Here is a 13,606-nt window from a genome sequence, read left to right as displayed (position 1 = left end):
ACTTGTGATTTCTCTCTGTCAAATAAATAAATAAAATCTTAAAAAAAAAAGATACTATCCTTCTCACTAATATATAAAGACTAAGCATAGCAAGTATGGCTTATTTAGCATTCATTGTTATAGATACAAGTTCTCAATGAAATGGCATTTATAGGTGTGGTTTTGCCTTTTTTTTTTTCCTTTTCTTTTCTGTTTTTAAATCACAGATGTTGACATTCTTCCACTGAAAGATTTCCTGGGTGAAAATGAAAATTGAAAATGCTATTTAGAAATAGGCAAAACAACAGATGTCCACTACTCAAAATCTCTTGAATTCAAGGCCTGGTTCCAAAATCTAGACTCTAGATCTCACTTTTATTACTGACTTGTTTTCTTTTCCTTCATTCTTGCTGGACCAATTTTCATAATAGTTGTTGTTTTTTTTTCTTTAAGCATTTTTATTAATGGGTACAATTAAATATGGTGTCTTGCAAAACAGAGGGAACGGATGAATTTAGTACTCAGTGACAAAATAATTGTTGGCAGAAGAGCGTAACAATTTCAAATAATAATGGAAATCTAGGGGCGCCTGGGTGGCTCAGTGGGTTGAGCTGCTGCCTTCGGCTCGGGTCATGGTCCCGGGGTCCTGGGATCGAGTCCCATATCGGGCTCTCTGCTCAGCAGGGAGCCTGCTTCCCTCTCTCTCTCTCTGCATGCCTCTCTGTCTACTTGTGATCTCTGTCTGTCAAATAAACAAATAAAAAAAATAATGGAAATCTACTTTGAAATAAATCCAATTAAATTCAAAGTACCATTGAGAATTAAATTTTATATTGTAGCAATGTGATCAAAAGTCTACATTTAAAGAGTTTATATTTTTACAGTTAAAAAAACATATTATTATATGATAATTCCCTACCATACAAATGAGGGTTTTTAATAAACAGATAACTTCTAATGTGTATTAATCTTCTTTTTGTTCATTTTAGCATCTGCTAAACTCAGATGCTTTCAGATGGTAGATGACTCTAGAATTTGTTCAGTCAATGGTACTTGCCCAAAGTTGAGCCCTTAATTTTCCAGAAGTGAATGATTCACTTTGCCCTAGAATAACCAGATACATCTGGATTTTTTTCCCAGTAAAAAGTGAATTTTTATTGACAGTAGCCTGGGGCCTTATAATGCTACCAACATATCTCTAAAAGCTTTTTCTTCTATGTCAGAATAACCAAACTATTGGAAAAGGGATGGAATACTTTTACGCTTCACCGAGGTGCTACTAGGTGAAATCAGCAGATTATGCTGAATGTTTGTTAAATGAATATTGGAAATAAATATTTGTACAAACCATGTGATTATTAAGATTTTCTGTTCTCTATCTGGCAAAGTTCCTTATTTGTAAAAGAGAGGGACTCTGGGTCAGGAGGGAAAAACCACAGAACTTTAAAGTCAATTCCAACTTGGATGAAACAAGCCCTGCCATTTCTTACTATGAATTAAATGACTTGTCATTTTTAAAAACAGAAAGTAACATTTACTTCAAAGTACTGTATGGGGAATTAATGATAGATAAAAGGAGAATAGATACAAAGAGAGAGGCAAGATGGCAGAAAAGTAGCTGACTGAAATGACATTAGGTTCCAGGAGTTCAGCTAGATAATTATCAAAACATTCTGAACACCTACAAAACCAAGAGGAGATCAAAGAGAAGAAAAGCAGCAATTCTAGAAACAGAAAATCAACCACTTTCTGAAAGGTAGGAAGTGCAGAGAAGTGAGTCCAAAGCAATGGGAAGTTAGACCACAGGGGGAGGGGCCAGCTCCCAGGAATCAGTGGAGCAGCAGAGCACAAAATCCAAACTTTCAGAAGTCATCTCCCCTGAGAGATATCACAGCAGAGGCTAAGCAGAGGTGCAGCCCTCACAAGGACAGTGTGGTCTCAGGACCCGCAGGGTCACGGAAGGTTTGGGGGTGTCTGAGTGTGGCAGAGCTATCAGGTATCAGAGTGAGAAGCTGAATACAGAGACAGAGCCAAGGAGTGAGCTTTCAGATCAGAGTTACCTTAAATGGTGATCTGAGGCACAGTTGGGCCAATGCTCTTCAAGCAAGAACCCCACAAGTGGCAAATCCAGGGAGACCCACCTTCCTGCTCTGGGAAGAGCAGCATGGCAGGAATCTGCTGGGTTTAGAGACATAAGGAAGGGCCATTAACCAGAGATAGAAATGCTTGGTCACAGGCCAGGTGAGCTTGGACTGTGGCTGGAGACCAGGGAGACAGGAGTGATTGACTGCTTGTCTCAGGGAGCACACTGAGTGGGGCTCTGAGCTCTCAGCTCCTCTGGGCCAGAGATTGGGAGGTGCCATCTTTATTCCCATCCTCCAGAGCTCTAAGGAAAGCATTCAGGGAGCAAAAGCTCTGAGAGCAAACCAAGCAGAATACTTAGGCCTGTCCATGGCAAGGGCAGTGCAATTCTGCCTTGCACAAATACTTTTTTTTTTTTAAGATTTTATTTATTTGACAGAGAGAGAGAGAGATCACAAGTTAGGCGAATCAGCATCCAGAGATAGAGGGGGCAGCAGGCTCCCTGCAAAACAGAGAGCCCGATGTAGGGCTTGATCCGAGGAAACTGAGATCATGACCTGAGTCTAAGGCAGAGGCTTAACACATTGAGCCACCTAGGTGCCCCTCAGGGAAAGACATTTGAGAATCACTGCAACAGGCCCCTTGCCCAGAAAATCAGCAAGAACATCCAGCTAAGACAAAGTTCATGAATCAATGAGAATAGCAGAACTCCAGAGTTAGGGGAAAGCAATAAATAGAATTAATGGCTTTTTCCCCATGTCACTTAAGTCTTGAAAAGTTAATTTTTTTCAAAAATATTTTTCTTATTCCAGTTTTTAACTTTTCCTCTTTGAATGTTTTTAACTTGTTTATCTTAATAATACCTTTCTAAAAAAACTTTTAAAACCTTTATTGTTATAGTCATATTTTATCCCTTCATTGTATTTAATCTTGTTTTTTGTATATGTATGTTTTTTTTCCTAAAAAATTTTAAGATACAATTTCTTCTAATAGAACAAAATTTCTAATCTCACACATGGCTTTGTTCTACTTTCCAGCCTGAGCACATTTCCTACTCTATTTTTTTTTCTTTTTCCAAACAACTTATTATCACTTCCTTTTTTAGAATTTTTAAAAAATTTTGATCTTTACTGTCATATTACATCTCTTCATCATGTTTGCATTTATTTTTCTATATATGTAAGTTTTTCTTTCTTTAAATATTTGGGAGGATATTCTTCTAAGAAATTTAAATACACCCAAAATCAAGTGGGTGGCTCTGTTCTATTCACCAGTCAAATGTGTGTGTGTGTGTATAACTTTTTTATTTTTTATTTTTATTTCCTTTCCCCCTCTTTCTTCTCCTCCCAGTTTTGGATCTCTTCTGATTTTGTTAGCATACATTTTTTTTCAGGTGTTTTGCCACCCTTTTAGTATTTTTTTCTCTCACTCATATTCATATATGGATAAAATGACAAGGCAGAAAAACTCATCATGAAAAAAGTAACAAGAGGCAGTACTGACAGCTAGGAACCTAATCAATATGGACATTGGTAATAAGTCAGAACTAGAATTCGGAACAATACTCAAGGTGCTAGTTGGGCTAAAAAATGGAATGGAGGATATAAGAGAAACCCCATCTGGAGAAATAAAAGCCCTTCTGGAGAAATAAAATAACTAAAATCTAAATAAGCTGAAGTTAAAAAAAGCTATTAATAAGGTGCAGTTAGAAATGGAGGCTCTCACTGCTAGGATAAATGAGGCAGAAGAGAGAATTAGTGATATAGAAGACCAAATGATGGAGAATAAAGAAGCCAAGCAAAAGAGAGAAAAACAACCACTGGACCATGAGGGAAGATTTCAAAAAATAAGTGATACCATAACAAAACAATACTAGAATAATTGGGATTCCAGAACAAGAAAGAGAGAGAGGGAAGAAGGTTATTAGAGAAAATTATAGTAGAGAATTTCCTTAATATGGCAAAAGGAACAAGCATCAAAATCCAGGAAGCACAGAGAATCCCCCTCAAAATCAATAAAAAATAGGTCCATACCCGATCATCTAATAGTAAAACTTACAAGTCTTAGTGACAAAAAGAAAATCTTGAAAACAGCTTAAGAAGTCTGTAACATACAATAATAAAAATATTAGATATTAGACAGCAGACTTATCCACAGAAACCTGGCAGGCCAGAAAGAGCTGGCAGGATATATACAGAGCACTAAATGAGAAAAGCATGCAGCCAAGAATACTATATCCAGCTAGGTTATCATTGAAAATAGAAGGAGAGATAAAAAGCTTCCAGGACAAACAAAAATTAAAATAATTACCAAACACCAAACGAACCCTATAGGAAATATTGAAAGAGGTCCTCTAAGCAAAGAGAGAGCCTAAAAGCAGTAGACCAGAAAAGAACAGGACAATATACAGTAACACTCACCTTACAAACAATACAATGGCACTAAATTCATATCTTTCAATTGTTACCCTGAATGTAAATGGGCTAAATGCCCAATCAAAAGATACAGGGTACCAGAATGGATAATAAAACAAGACCTATCAATGCACTGTCTACAAAAAACTCATTTTAGACCCAAAGATACCTCCAGTTTTAAAGTGAGGGTGTGGAAAACAATTTACCATGCTAATGGACATCAAAAGAAAGCTGGGGTGGCAATCCCTATATAAGATAAGTTAGATTTTAAGCCAGACTATAGTAAGAGATGAAAAAGGACACTATATAGTACTTTAAGGGTCTGTCCAACAAGAAGATCTAACAATTTTAAAAACCTATACCCCTAACATGAGAACAGACAATCATATAAACCAATTAATAACAAACACATTGACCATAATACAGTATTAGTAGGGGACTTCAACACGTCCCTCACTGAAATGGACAGATCATCCAAGCAAAAATCAACAAGGAAAAAAAGGCCCTAAATGATACACTGGACCAGATGGACATCACAGATATATTCAGAACATTCCATCCCAAAGCAACAGAATATACATTCTTCTCTAGTGCACATGGAACATTCTGAAGAATAGATCACATCTTGGGTCACAAATAAGGTCTTAACTGGTACCAAAAGATTGGGATCATTCTCTGCACGTTTTCAGACCACAATGCTCTGAAGGTAGAACACAATCACAAGAAGAAATTTGGAGAGAGCCCAAATACATGGAGGCTAAAGAGCATTCAACTAAAGAATGAATGGGTCAACCAGGAAATTAAAGAAGAATTGAAAAAAAAATCATGGAAACAAATGAAAATGAAAACACAAATGTTCAAACAAAACCGTGTTCAAAAACAACAGTTCAAAATCTTTGGGACACAGCAAACACAGTCCCAAGGGGAAAGTAGATAGTGATACAAGACTTTCTCAAGAAAGGTCTCAAGTATACAACCTAACCCTATACCTAAAGGAGCTGGAGAAAGAACAGCAAAGAAAACCTAAACCCAGCAGGAGAAGAAAATCATAAGGATCAGAGCAGAAATCAATGAAATAGAAACCAAAAAAAAAATAGACAAATCAACAAAACTAGGAGCTGGTTCTTTGAAAGAATTAATAAGATTGATAGACCCCTGGCCAGACTTATCAAAAAGAAAAGAGCAAGGACCCAAATAAATAAAATCATGAATGAAAGAAGAGAGATTACAGCCAACACAAAATAAATATAAGCAATTATAAGAACATATTGTGAGCAACTATATGCCAACAAATTTGACAATCTGGAAGAAATGGATGCATTTCTAGAGATAGAAACTACCAAAACTGAACCAGAAAGACACAGAAAGCCTGAACAGATCGATAACCAGTAAGAAGCTTGAAGCAGTCATCAAAAATCTCCCAACAAGCAAGAGCCCAGGGCCAGATGGCTTCCCAGGGGAATTCTACCAATCATTTAAAGAAGAATTAATTCTTATTCTCCTGAAACTGTTCCAAAAAATAGAAATGGAAGGAGAACTTACATACTCATTTTATGAGGCCAGAAATACCTTGATCCCAAAACCAGACAAAGACCACAATAAAAAGGAGAAACAGACCAATATTCTTGATAAACACAGAAGCGAAAATTCTCACCAAAATACTAGCCAAGAGAATCCAATAGTACATTAAAAGGTTTATTCACCACAACCAAGTTGGATTTATTCCAGGGCTGCAAGGTTGGTTCAACATCTTCAAATCAATCAACGTGATACAATACATTAATAAAAGAAAGAATAAGAGTCATATGATACTCCTAATAGATGTTGAAAAAGCATCTGACAAAGTATGGCATTCTTTCTTGATCAAAATTCTTCATAGTGTAGGGGTAGAGGGTACATACCTCCATATCATCAAAGCCATCTATGAAAAACCATAGCAAATATCATTCTCAATGGGGAAAAACTGAGAGCTTTTCCCCTAAGATCAGGAACATAGCAGGGCTATTACCACTATTACCACTGCTATTCCACATAGCACTAGAAGCCCTAGCCTCAGCAATCAGACAACAAAAAGAAATAAAAGGCATCCAAACTGGCAAAGAAGAAGTCAAACTCTCACTCTGCAGATCATATGTTACCTTAGGTGGAAAACCCAAAAGACTCCACTCCAAAACTGTTAGAACTCATTCAGGAATTCAGGAAAGTATCAGGATATAAAATCAATGCACACAAATCAGTTGAATTTCTATACACCAAGAGCAAGACAGAAGAAAGAGAAATTAAGGGGTCAGTCCCATTTACAATTGCACCCACACCCATAAGATACCTAGGCATAAAGCTAACCAAAGAGGCAAAGTATGTGTACTAAGAAAACTATAGAATACTCATGAAAAGAATTGAAGAAGACACAAAGAAATGGAAAAACGTTCCATGCTCATGGACTGGAAGAACAAATATTGTGAAAATGTCTATGCTACATAAAGCACATTGGATGCAATCCCTATCAAAATACCATCATTTTTTAAAAAAGAAATAGAACAAATAATCCTAAAATTTATATGGAACCATAAAAGACCCCAAGTAGCCAGAGGAATGTTGAAAAAGAAAGCCAAGGTTGGGGGTGCCTGGGTGGCTCAGTGGTTAAGTCTCTGCCTTCAGCTCAGGTCATGATCTCAGGATCCTGTGATTGAGCCCCATATCTGGCTCTCTGCTCAGCGAAAACCTACTTCTCCCTCTCTCTGTCTGCCTCCCTGACTATTTGTGATATATCTTTGTCAAATAATTAGATAAAATCTTAAAAAAGGAAACCAAGGTTTGTTGCATCATAATTCCAGACTTCAAGCTCTATTACAAAGCTGTCATAATCAACACAGTATGGTATTGGCACAAAAACAGACACATAGATCAATGGAACAGAATAGAGAGCTCAGAAATAGCCCCTCAACTCTATGATCAACTAATCTTCAACAAAGCAGGAAAGAATGTCCAATGGAACAAAGACAGTCTCTTCAACAAATGCTGTTGGGAATATTAGATAGCCACATGCAGAAGAATTAAACTGGACTATTTCCTTACACCACACACAAAAATAGACTCCAAGTGGATGAAGGATCTCAATGTGAGAAATGAATCCATCAAAATCCTTGAGGAGAACATAGGCAGCAACCCCTTTGACCTCAGCCACAGCAACTTCTTCCTAGAAACATCACCAAAGGCAAGGGAAGCAAGGGTGCAAATGCACTACTGGGACTTCATCAAGATCAAAAGTTTTTGCAAAGCAAAGGAAATAGTCAACAAAACCAAAAGACATCTGACAAACTGTGAGAGGATATTTGCAACTGACATATCAGATAAAGGGCTAGTATCCAAAATCTTGAAAGAGCTTATCAATCTCAATGCCCAAAGAACAAATAATCCAATCAAGAAATGGGAAGAGGACATGAACAGGCATTTCTGCAAAGAAAATATCCAGATGGTCAACAGACACATGAAAAAGTGCTCCACATCACTCGGCATCAGGGAAATACAAATCAAAAACCATGGAGAGATACCACCTTACACCAGCCAGAATAGCTAAAATAAACAAGTCTGGAAATGACAGAGGCTGACAATGATGAAGAGAAAGGGGAACCCTCCTACACTGTTGGTGGGAATGCAAGCTGGTGCAGCCACTCTGGAAAACAGTATGGAGGTTCCTCAAAGAGTTGAAAATAGAGCTACCCTATGTCCCAGCAATTGCACTACTGGGTACTTACCCTAAAGATGCAGATGTTGGGGCACTTGGGTGGCTCAGTGGGTTAAAACCTCTGCCTTTGTCTCAGGTCATTATCTTAAGTCCTGGGATTGAGCCTTGCAATGGGCTCTGTGCTCAGCAGGGAGCCTGCTTCCCTCTCTTTTTTTCTGCCTGTCTCTCTGCCTGCCTGTGATCTCTCTTTCTAATAAATAAATAAAAAATCTTTAAAAAAAATAAAGATGCAAATTCAATTATCCAAAGGGGCACATGCCCCCAAATGTTTATAGCAGCAATGTCCACGATAGCCAGTCTGTGGAAAGAACCTAAATGTCCATCAACAAATGAATGGATAAAGAAGATGTGGTATATATATACAATGGAATACTATGCAACCATCAAAAGAAATTAAATCTTGCCATTCGCAATGATGTGGATGGAACTAGAGGGTATCATGCTCTTGAAATAAGTCAATTAGAGAAAGATAATTATCATATGATCTCCCTGATATGAGGAATTTGATAGGCAGAGTGGGGGTTTTGGGGTGTAGAGAAGGAAAAAATGAAACAAGATGGTATCAGGAGGGAGACAAACCATAAGAAATGCTTAATCTCACAAACTGAGGGTTATCGGGGGTAGTATGGTAGGGAGAGGGTAGTTGAGTTATGGACATTGGGAGGATATGTGATATACCCGAGTTAGTGTTATGAAGTATGTTGTGAAGTGTGTAAGCCTGATGATTCACAAAATTACCCCTGGGGCAAATAACAAAAATAATTAATAAAAATAATAAAATGAAAATTTAAAAAAAAATTAAAAGAAAGAAGAATAGATACAAATGTGGAAACCCAACTACGTAACTCCCAGTTAGAACTTTAAGGCCTGTTAATGTCTTCTTTTCTTCTTACTAAGTTCATTGAAAGTTAATTTCTTGCTATGATGATTTAAAGTTTGTGGGGGACAGTCTTTTATCTAGTAAGGTATAATGGTGGGCATTATATAAATAAGTACTCAGGAGAGGCAACTGAGCATAAAAGGTTAACACCCAGTCACTGGGGATGAAGTCCCAAATTCTCTCTTTGCAGAGTAATGAGAGTGACAGGAGCTCTAAACGTACAGTCCAGAGTGTGACTGCGGCTCCACTGTATACTCCCTTTGTTTCAGAGACAAGAGTTTCAGCTTTCACAAGCTTAAGCTTTCTCATCCACAGAATGAAAGTATTTCTTAATAATAAGTTTGTAAAGATTACATGAGATTATGGTGCTTGTCACTTTAAGGACAGCTAGTATTATTTATCACATCAAAAAACTAAACCTGAGAGCACCAATAATTGAAAAATATCTGGACGAAGAAGTGACTTAAGGGTAAGAATTAATTACCACTAGAGAGTCAGGCTGCAGACCAGTAGCAAAAACCTTTGCTGTGAATTGTGCAGTAATTTTTCTTAGAATAAAATTACCTTTTTGTGTTTTAAAGAGGCAACTATACATGTGATTATAAATATTTGTTAGTTTATACAAAGAACACATCTATAGTCATTTGTTAGCATTTATGTTTATAATGAAGTGTGCTTTGTACATGTAACTGTAACCAATAGCTTGTGTAGGTAGTACATAAATTAAGAGAAGTTTAGTATTTTAGGATATGGAGAATGGCATGGCAGGCAAACTATTTCTACACTCTTTCATGAAGGTTCAGTGTTTTCTCAGGAAACGGTCTGATTGGAGCAATGACAAATGTAGAGTCTGATTTATGAAGCAGATTTCACATTAGACTTTGGCTAAGGAAGATAAGAAAAGAGAGAATCTCAAGACAAAGTCCAGTAGAGGAAGGACAGTGAAGTGAGAAGATACAGAGACCAGCATGTAAGAAATAAGAGAAAGGTCAGACATTCGCAGGGAATCCAAAAGATGAAAGGATAAAATACAGTACAATTACTGGCAGGATTTGAGACACTTTGATGAGCTCACAAGCTGAACTGTCAAAAGTTCATCTCAAGCTTTCTATTAATGGAAAGCTAAATCAGTCCTTCACAAGATTTCACCCTGGAAGAAAGGAAAATGCAACATCATTCAATTTACAGGTGAGCCGGAAATGAAGGACTTATCTTTGACAATACCTATTCCTCAACCTTCATATCCAATTAATTAAGTTACTTTATATTTTCACTCTTTTATGTTTCTATAATTCTCCCTCATTTCTTTTTTTCCCTTCTAGTCCATGTTTCAATCACATCTTACTAAAACTGCTATACCAGCCAGTGATCCAGTCTCCCAGAGTCACCTGCCTCCATCTCACACCTCTTCAATTCTCTACTAAACCTAAAAGCTAGAACTCATATTTTCCAAAGGCAAATACATACGTAGCTGTATGTATTTGCCTAACCATACAACTGCTGCCTCCTTGAAATACTTCTTTGGCTCTCATTATTTTCAGTACTAATATAAAAATCAACAACTTATAAAGTCTAGATTCAGTTCCTACTTATTTCTTTAGCTCTATCAGCTTGTATAATATGTCCTTCTTGTTCTGTGTTTCATATTATTCAGCCAATAATGATTCTCCATCAATTTCTTATATATATTTCAATATTTTCAAAATGGTTGAATTAATGGTTATTGATCCTAATGAATATATTTTATTAATTGTTGGTAAGAAAATATCATTGTTCAATTTTTGGCAATAATTATAAATAAAGTCCACTAAATGAAAAGAAGCCTGTGAATTTCTTGAAGACAAATTCATCAACTACTACAGTTACTACATAACTACTAGCTACCAATCTATATTGATAGAAAATTGTCCTCACGTTTTTCTGAGATATAACATCTTTCCCTTCATACAATTCACAAAGCCTTTTGGTAAGGATTTCACATTCATGATGAAGTGCTTAAACAATTTTCTGTTAGACTTTAATGAATATCTTATGAGATCACCTGACTGTCAGTCTTAGAAGGCACGTAACGTCCTTTAAATGATCTTTCAAGGTATTTAATGATCATTACCTAGTCTAACAATTGGATAATAATCAAACCATTATTTCCCTCTCCTCTGTAAAAAAATAGTCTAAGAAGAAAAAATCTTTGCATTAGCTTTCTTATAAAGGTTATTCTCTTATGGGAAGTTTGAAATAAGTATAAGTATAAACAAGTTTATAACCAATTCATTCAAGTTGCTTTAATAGCACTAAACTTAGATGAGTAAAGAGCTAGCATAAATAAAAGAACACTTTAGTGGTTAAAGACTCTCAGATCTACTAGTAATACTCAAGCCAGCTTTTTAAATATGATATGTGGAAACTCTTGAAAACCTGTGAATTTAAAACCTGCACTTCTTATTGCTTTAATTAAGAGATTGATCATTCCTCATATAAGTTCTGATTTTAAATTTTTAGTATGTTTCAAAGCATGAGAGTTTGATATATCTATATGGATTACTGATCACCCTTTCTTCTATCCTCTTCCAAATCACTCTCTCATGCTTATTGGAAAATGAAATTGAACAGAAACTGTCTTGTTTGGTTTTGCAGTCATGAAAAGAGCAGATACTCAATGAAGATATACTATGTCGATATACTAATATAATAATACTATACTAAATACATACTATACACATATATATACTATATATAAATATATATAAAACTAACATATTATATATATGCAATATATATACTAAGATACTCAATGAAGATAAACTAAACTATTACTACAACTAATTATAACAATAATAACAACAACAATAACTGATCCAGAAATCACAATACACCAAGATTCAAACAAAGTCTAGGATAATTCAATGTTAAATATTTAGTCATGGTATCTGTAACTATGTCTAACTTCACTTCAGACATATTTTCTACTTTGGGGAAAGTTATTTTTTTTAATAGTTAATTTAACAACATTTACCAATAAGTTATAATTTAACTTGCTAGGTTAGGATGTGGATAGAAATAAGTTCCCTGTCTTATTTGTGTACTCTAGTTCTGTAAAAATTTATGCAAAGGAAGTTGATAATAAGCTTGAGCCCAAAGAGGGAAAGAAGTCCTTCCCAAATATTCTATATTTTGTGTATGCACAAATTACCATTCCTCCATCAGCAAAGAATAAGTCTTGAAATGTTTGTTTAGAAATCCACAAATTTTAAGGAGATCACTTTTGATTTTTTTTTCTTCTTTTGAAACAAAATTTCTAGTTATCAGACTATTATGTGCAACATAATTATAGCATTATACAATTGTAAAGACATAGCATATTATTAAATCTCTGAATAATCAATTCCAACTTTCAATTAACAACACAGAATTGGATAATTTAAAAAAACATACAAAAGAGACTTGTGATTATTATAAATTGAATGACATTTTTTTAAGCTGTAATGTGCAAAGCTCTTACCTCTTGAAATAACAGTTTCCAACCCAGTTCCGTTAATAAAAGCCCGTTTAATGGTTTGTGTTTTAATATCTGTCCAGTATAAACGTTCTTCAGATGCATCAAAGTCTATCACAGTAACATCATCAATATCAGGAACTGTAAAGGCCGTGATAAAGTTAAAATATGGATTATCAATATCCACTCCTCTGATTTCAGAACGCCTTGCATATAGAAGAAATTTTTTCATTTCTAGAAAAGAAACAGAAATAAGTATTTTTCTCTCCTAACCTTGGCAAGTTTGAAGCAATCTAGAAATTCTAAAATTATTTCTTGTTATTTAAAAGAATTTTAACATCAAAAAATCATAATCAAGATTTGATAGGCATAAATGAGTTATTATTTAAATTAAAATTATTAAGAAACAAATGAAAAACTAGTTAGAATTCTTAAGTCATTATTTTTCTTTAGTTAGAAATACCAAGAAATTCTCAGTGATTTGATCTTATAATTTTAAACAATTATTAAAACACATGAACTCTGGAAATATCAAATGGTATTTGTTCTTTTTACCTAATCAGAACAAAATTAAATGATTTTTGAAGGCATCTAAGAACATTTTTTATACTATCTCAATAAAATTAAACATGGATTTAAAAGTCATGTTCATGTTTTTCTTGTCAAAATTGGGCTTCAAATAACGTTAAGGTATGTTTTATTACACATTTTTAAAAATCTGTAGTAAGTAACATTGTGAGGCATTGCATCATTTTTACTTCCCATAAGCACCTTTTGGAACTGAGTTTATAAAATAGGAGATTAAATAGAAATAGATGTCACAAATAATCTATTATTTCATTGTCTCTTTGGAATTATTGTTGTTGTGATATGTTAAGATTATATATAATTAATTAAATCATCATGCACCTACATTCCTGAGTTAAGATTTTGTAAGCACATTCTTCTCTGCCCTTGAAAGTAATTGCTCCACAAATAAACAAAAATTACTCAAAATTAAAAGAAACCAAAAC

The 13,606-nt window shown here is 35.0% G+C and overlaps 1 protein-coding gene across 1 annotated transcript in view; it reads right to left on the bottom strand.

Moving 5' to 3' along the window:
* LRP1B (LDL receptor related protein 1B) overlaps positions 1 to 13,606 on the bottom strand; it is a 2,002,169-nt gene that overhangs the window by 626,299 nt on the left and 1,362,264 nt on the right. The window contains exon 30 of the mRNA XM_059394361.1: positions 12,600 to 12,827. Within this exon, the coding sequence (XP_059250344.1) occupies positions 12,600 to 12,827 (228 nt within the window). The remainder of the gene's footprint in view (positions 1 to 12,599; positions 12,828 to 13,606) is intronic.

Source organism: Mustela nigripes, chromosome 3, assembly GCF_022355385.1.
Source record: "Mustela nigripes isolate SB6536 chromosome 3, MUSNIG.SB6536, whole genome shotgun sequence".
NCBI lineage: Eukaryota > Metazoa > Chordata > Mammalia > Carnivora > Mustelidae > Mustela > Mustela nigripes.
Note: the sequence above shows the minus strand (reverse complement) of the source record. Positions and strands in the feature narration are given on the sequence as shown.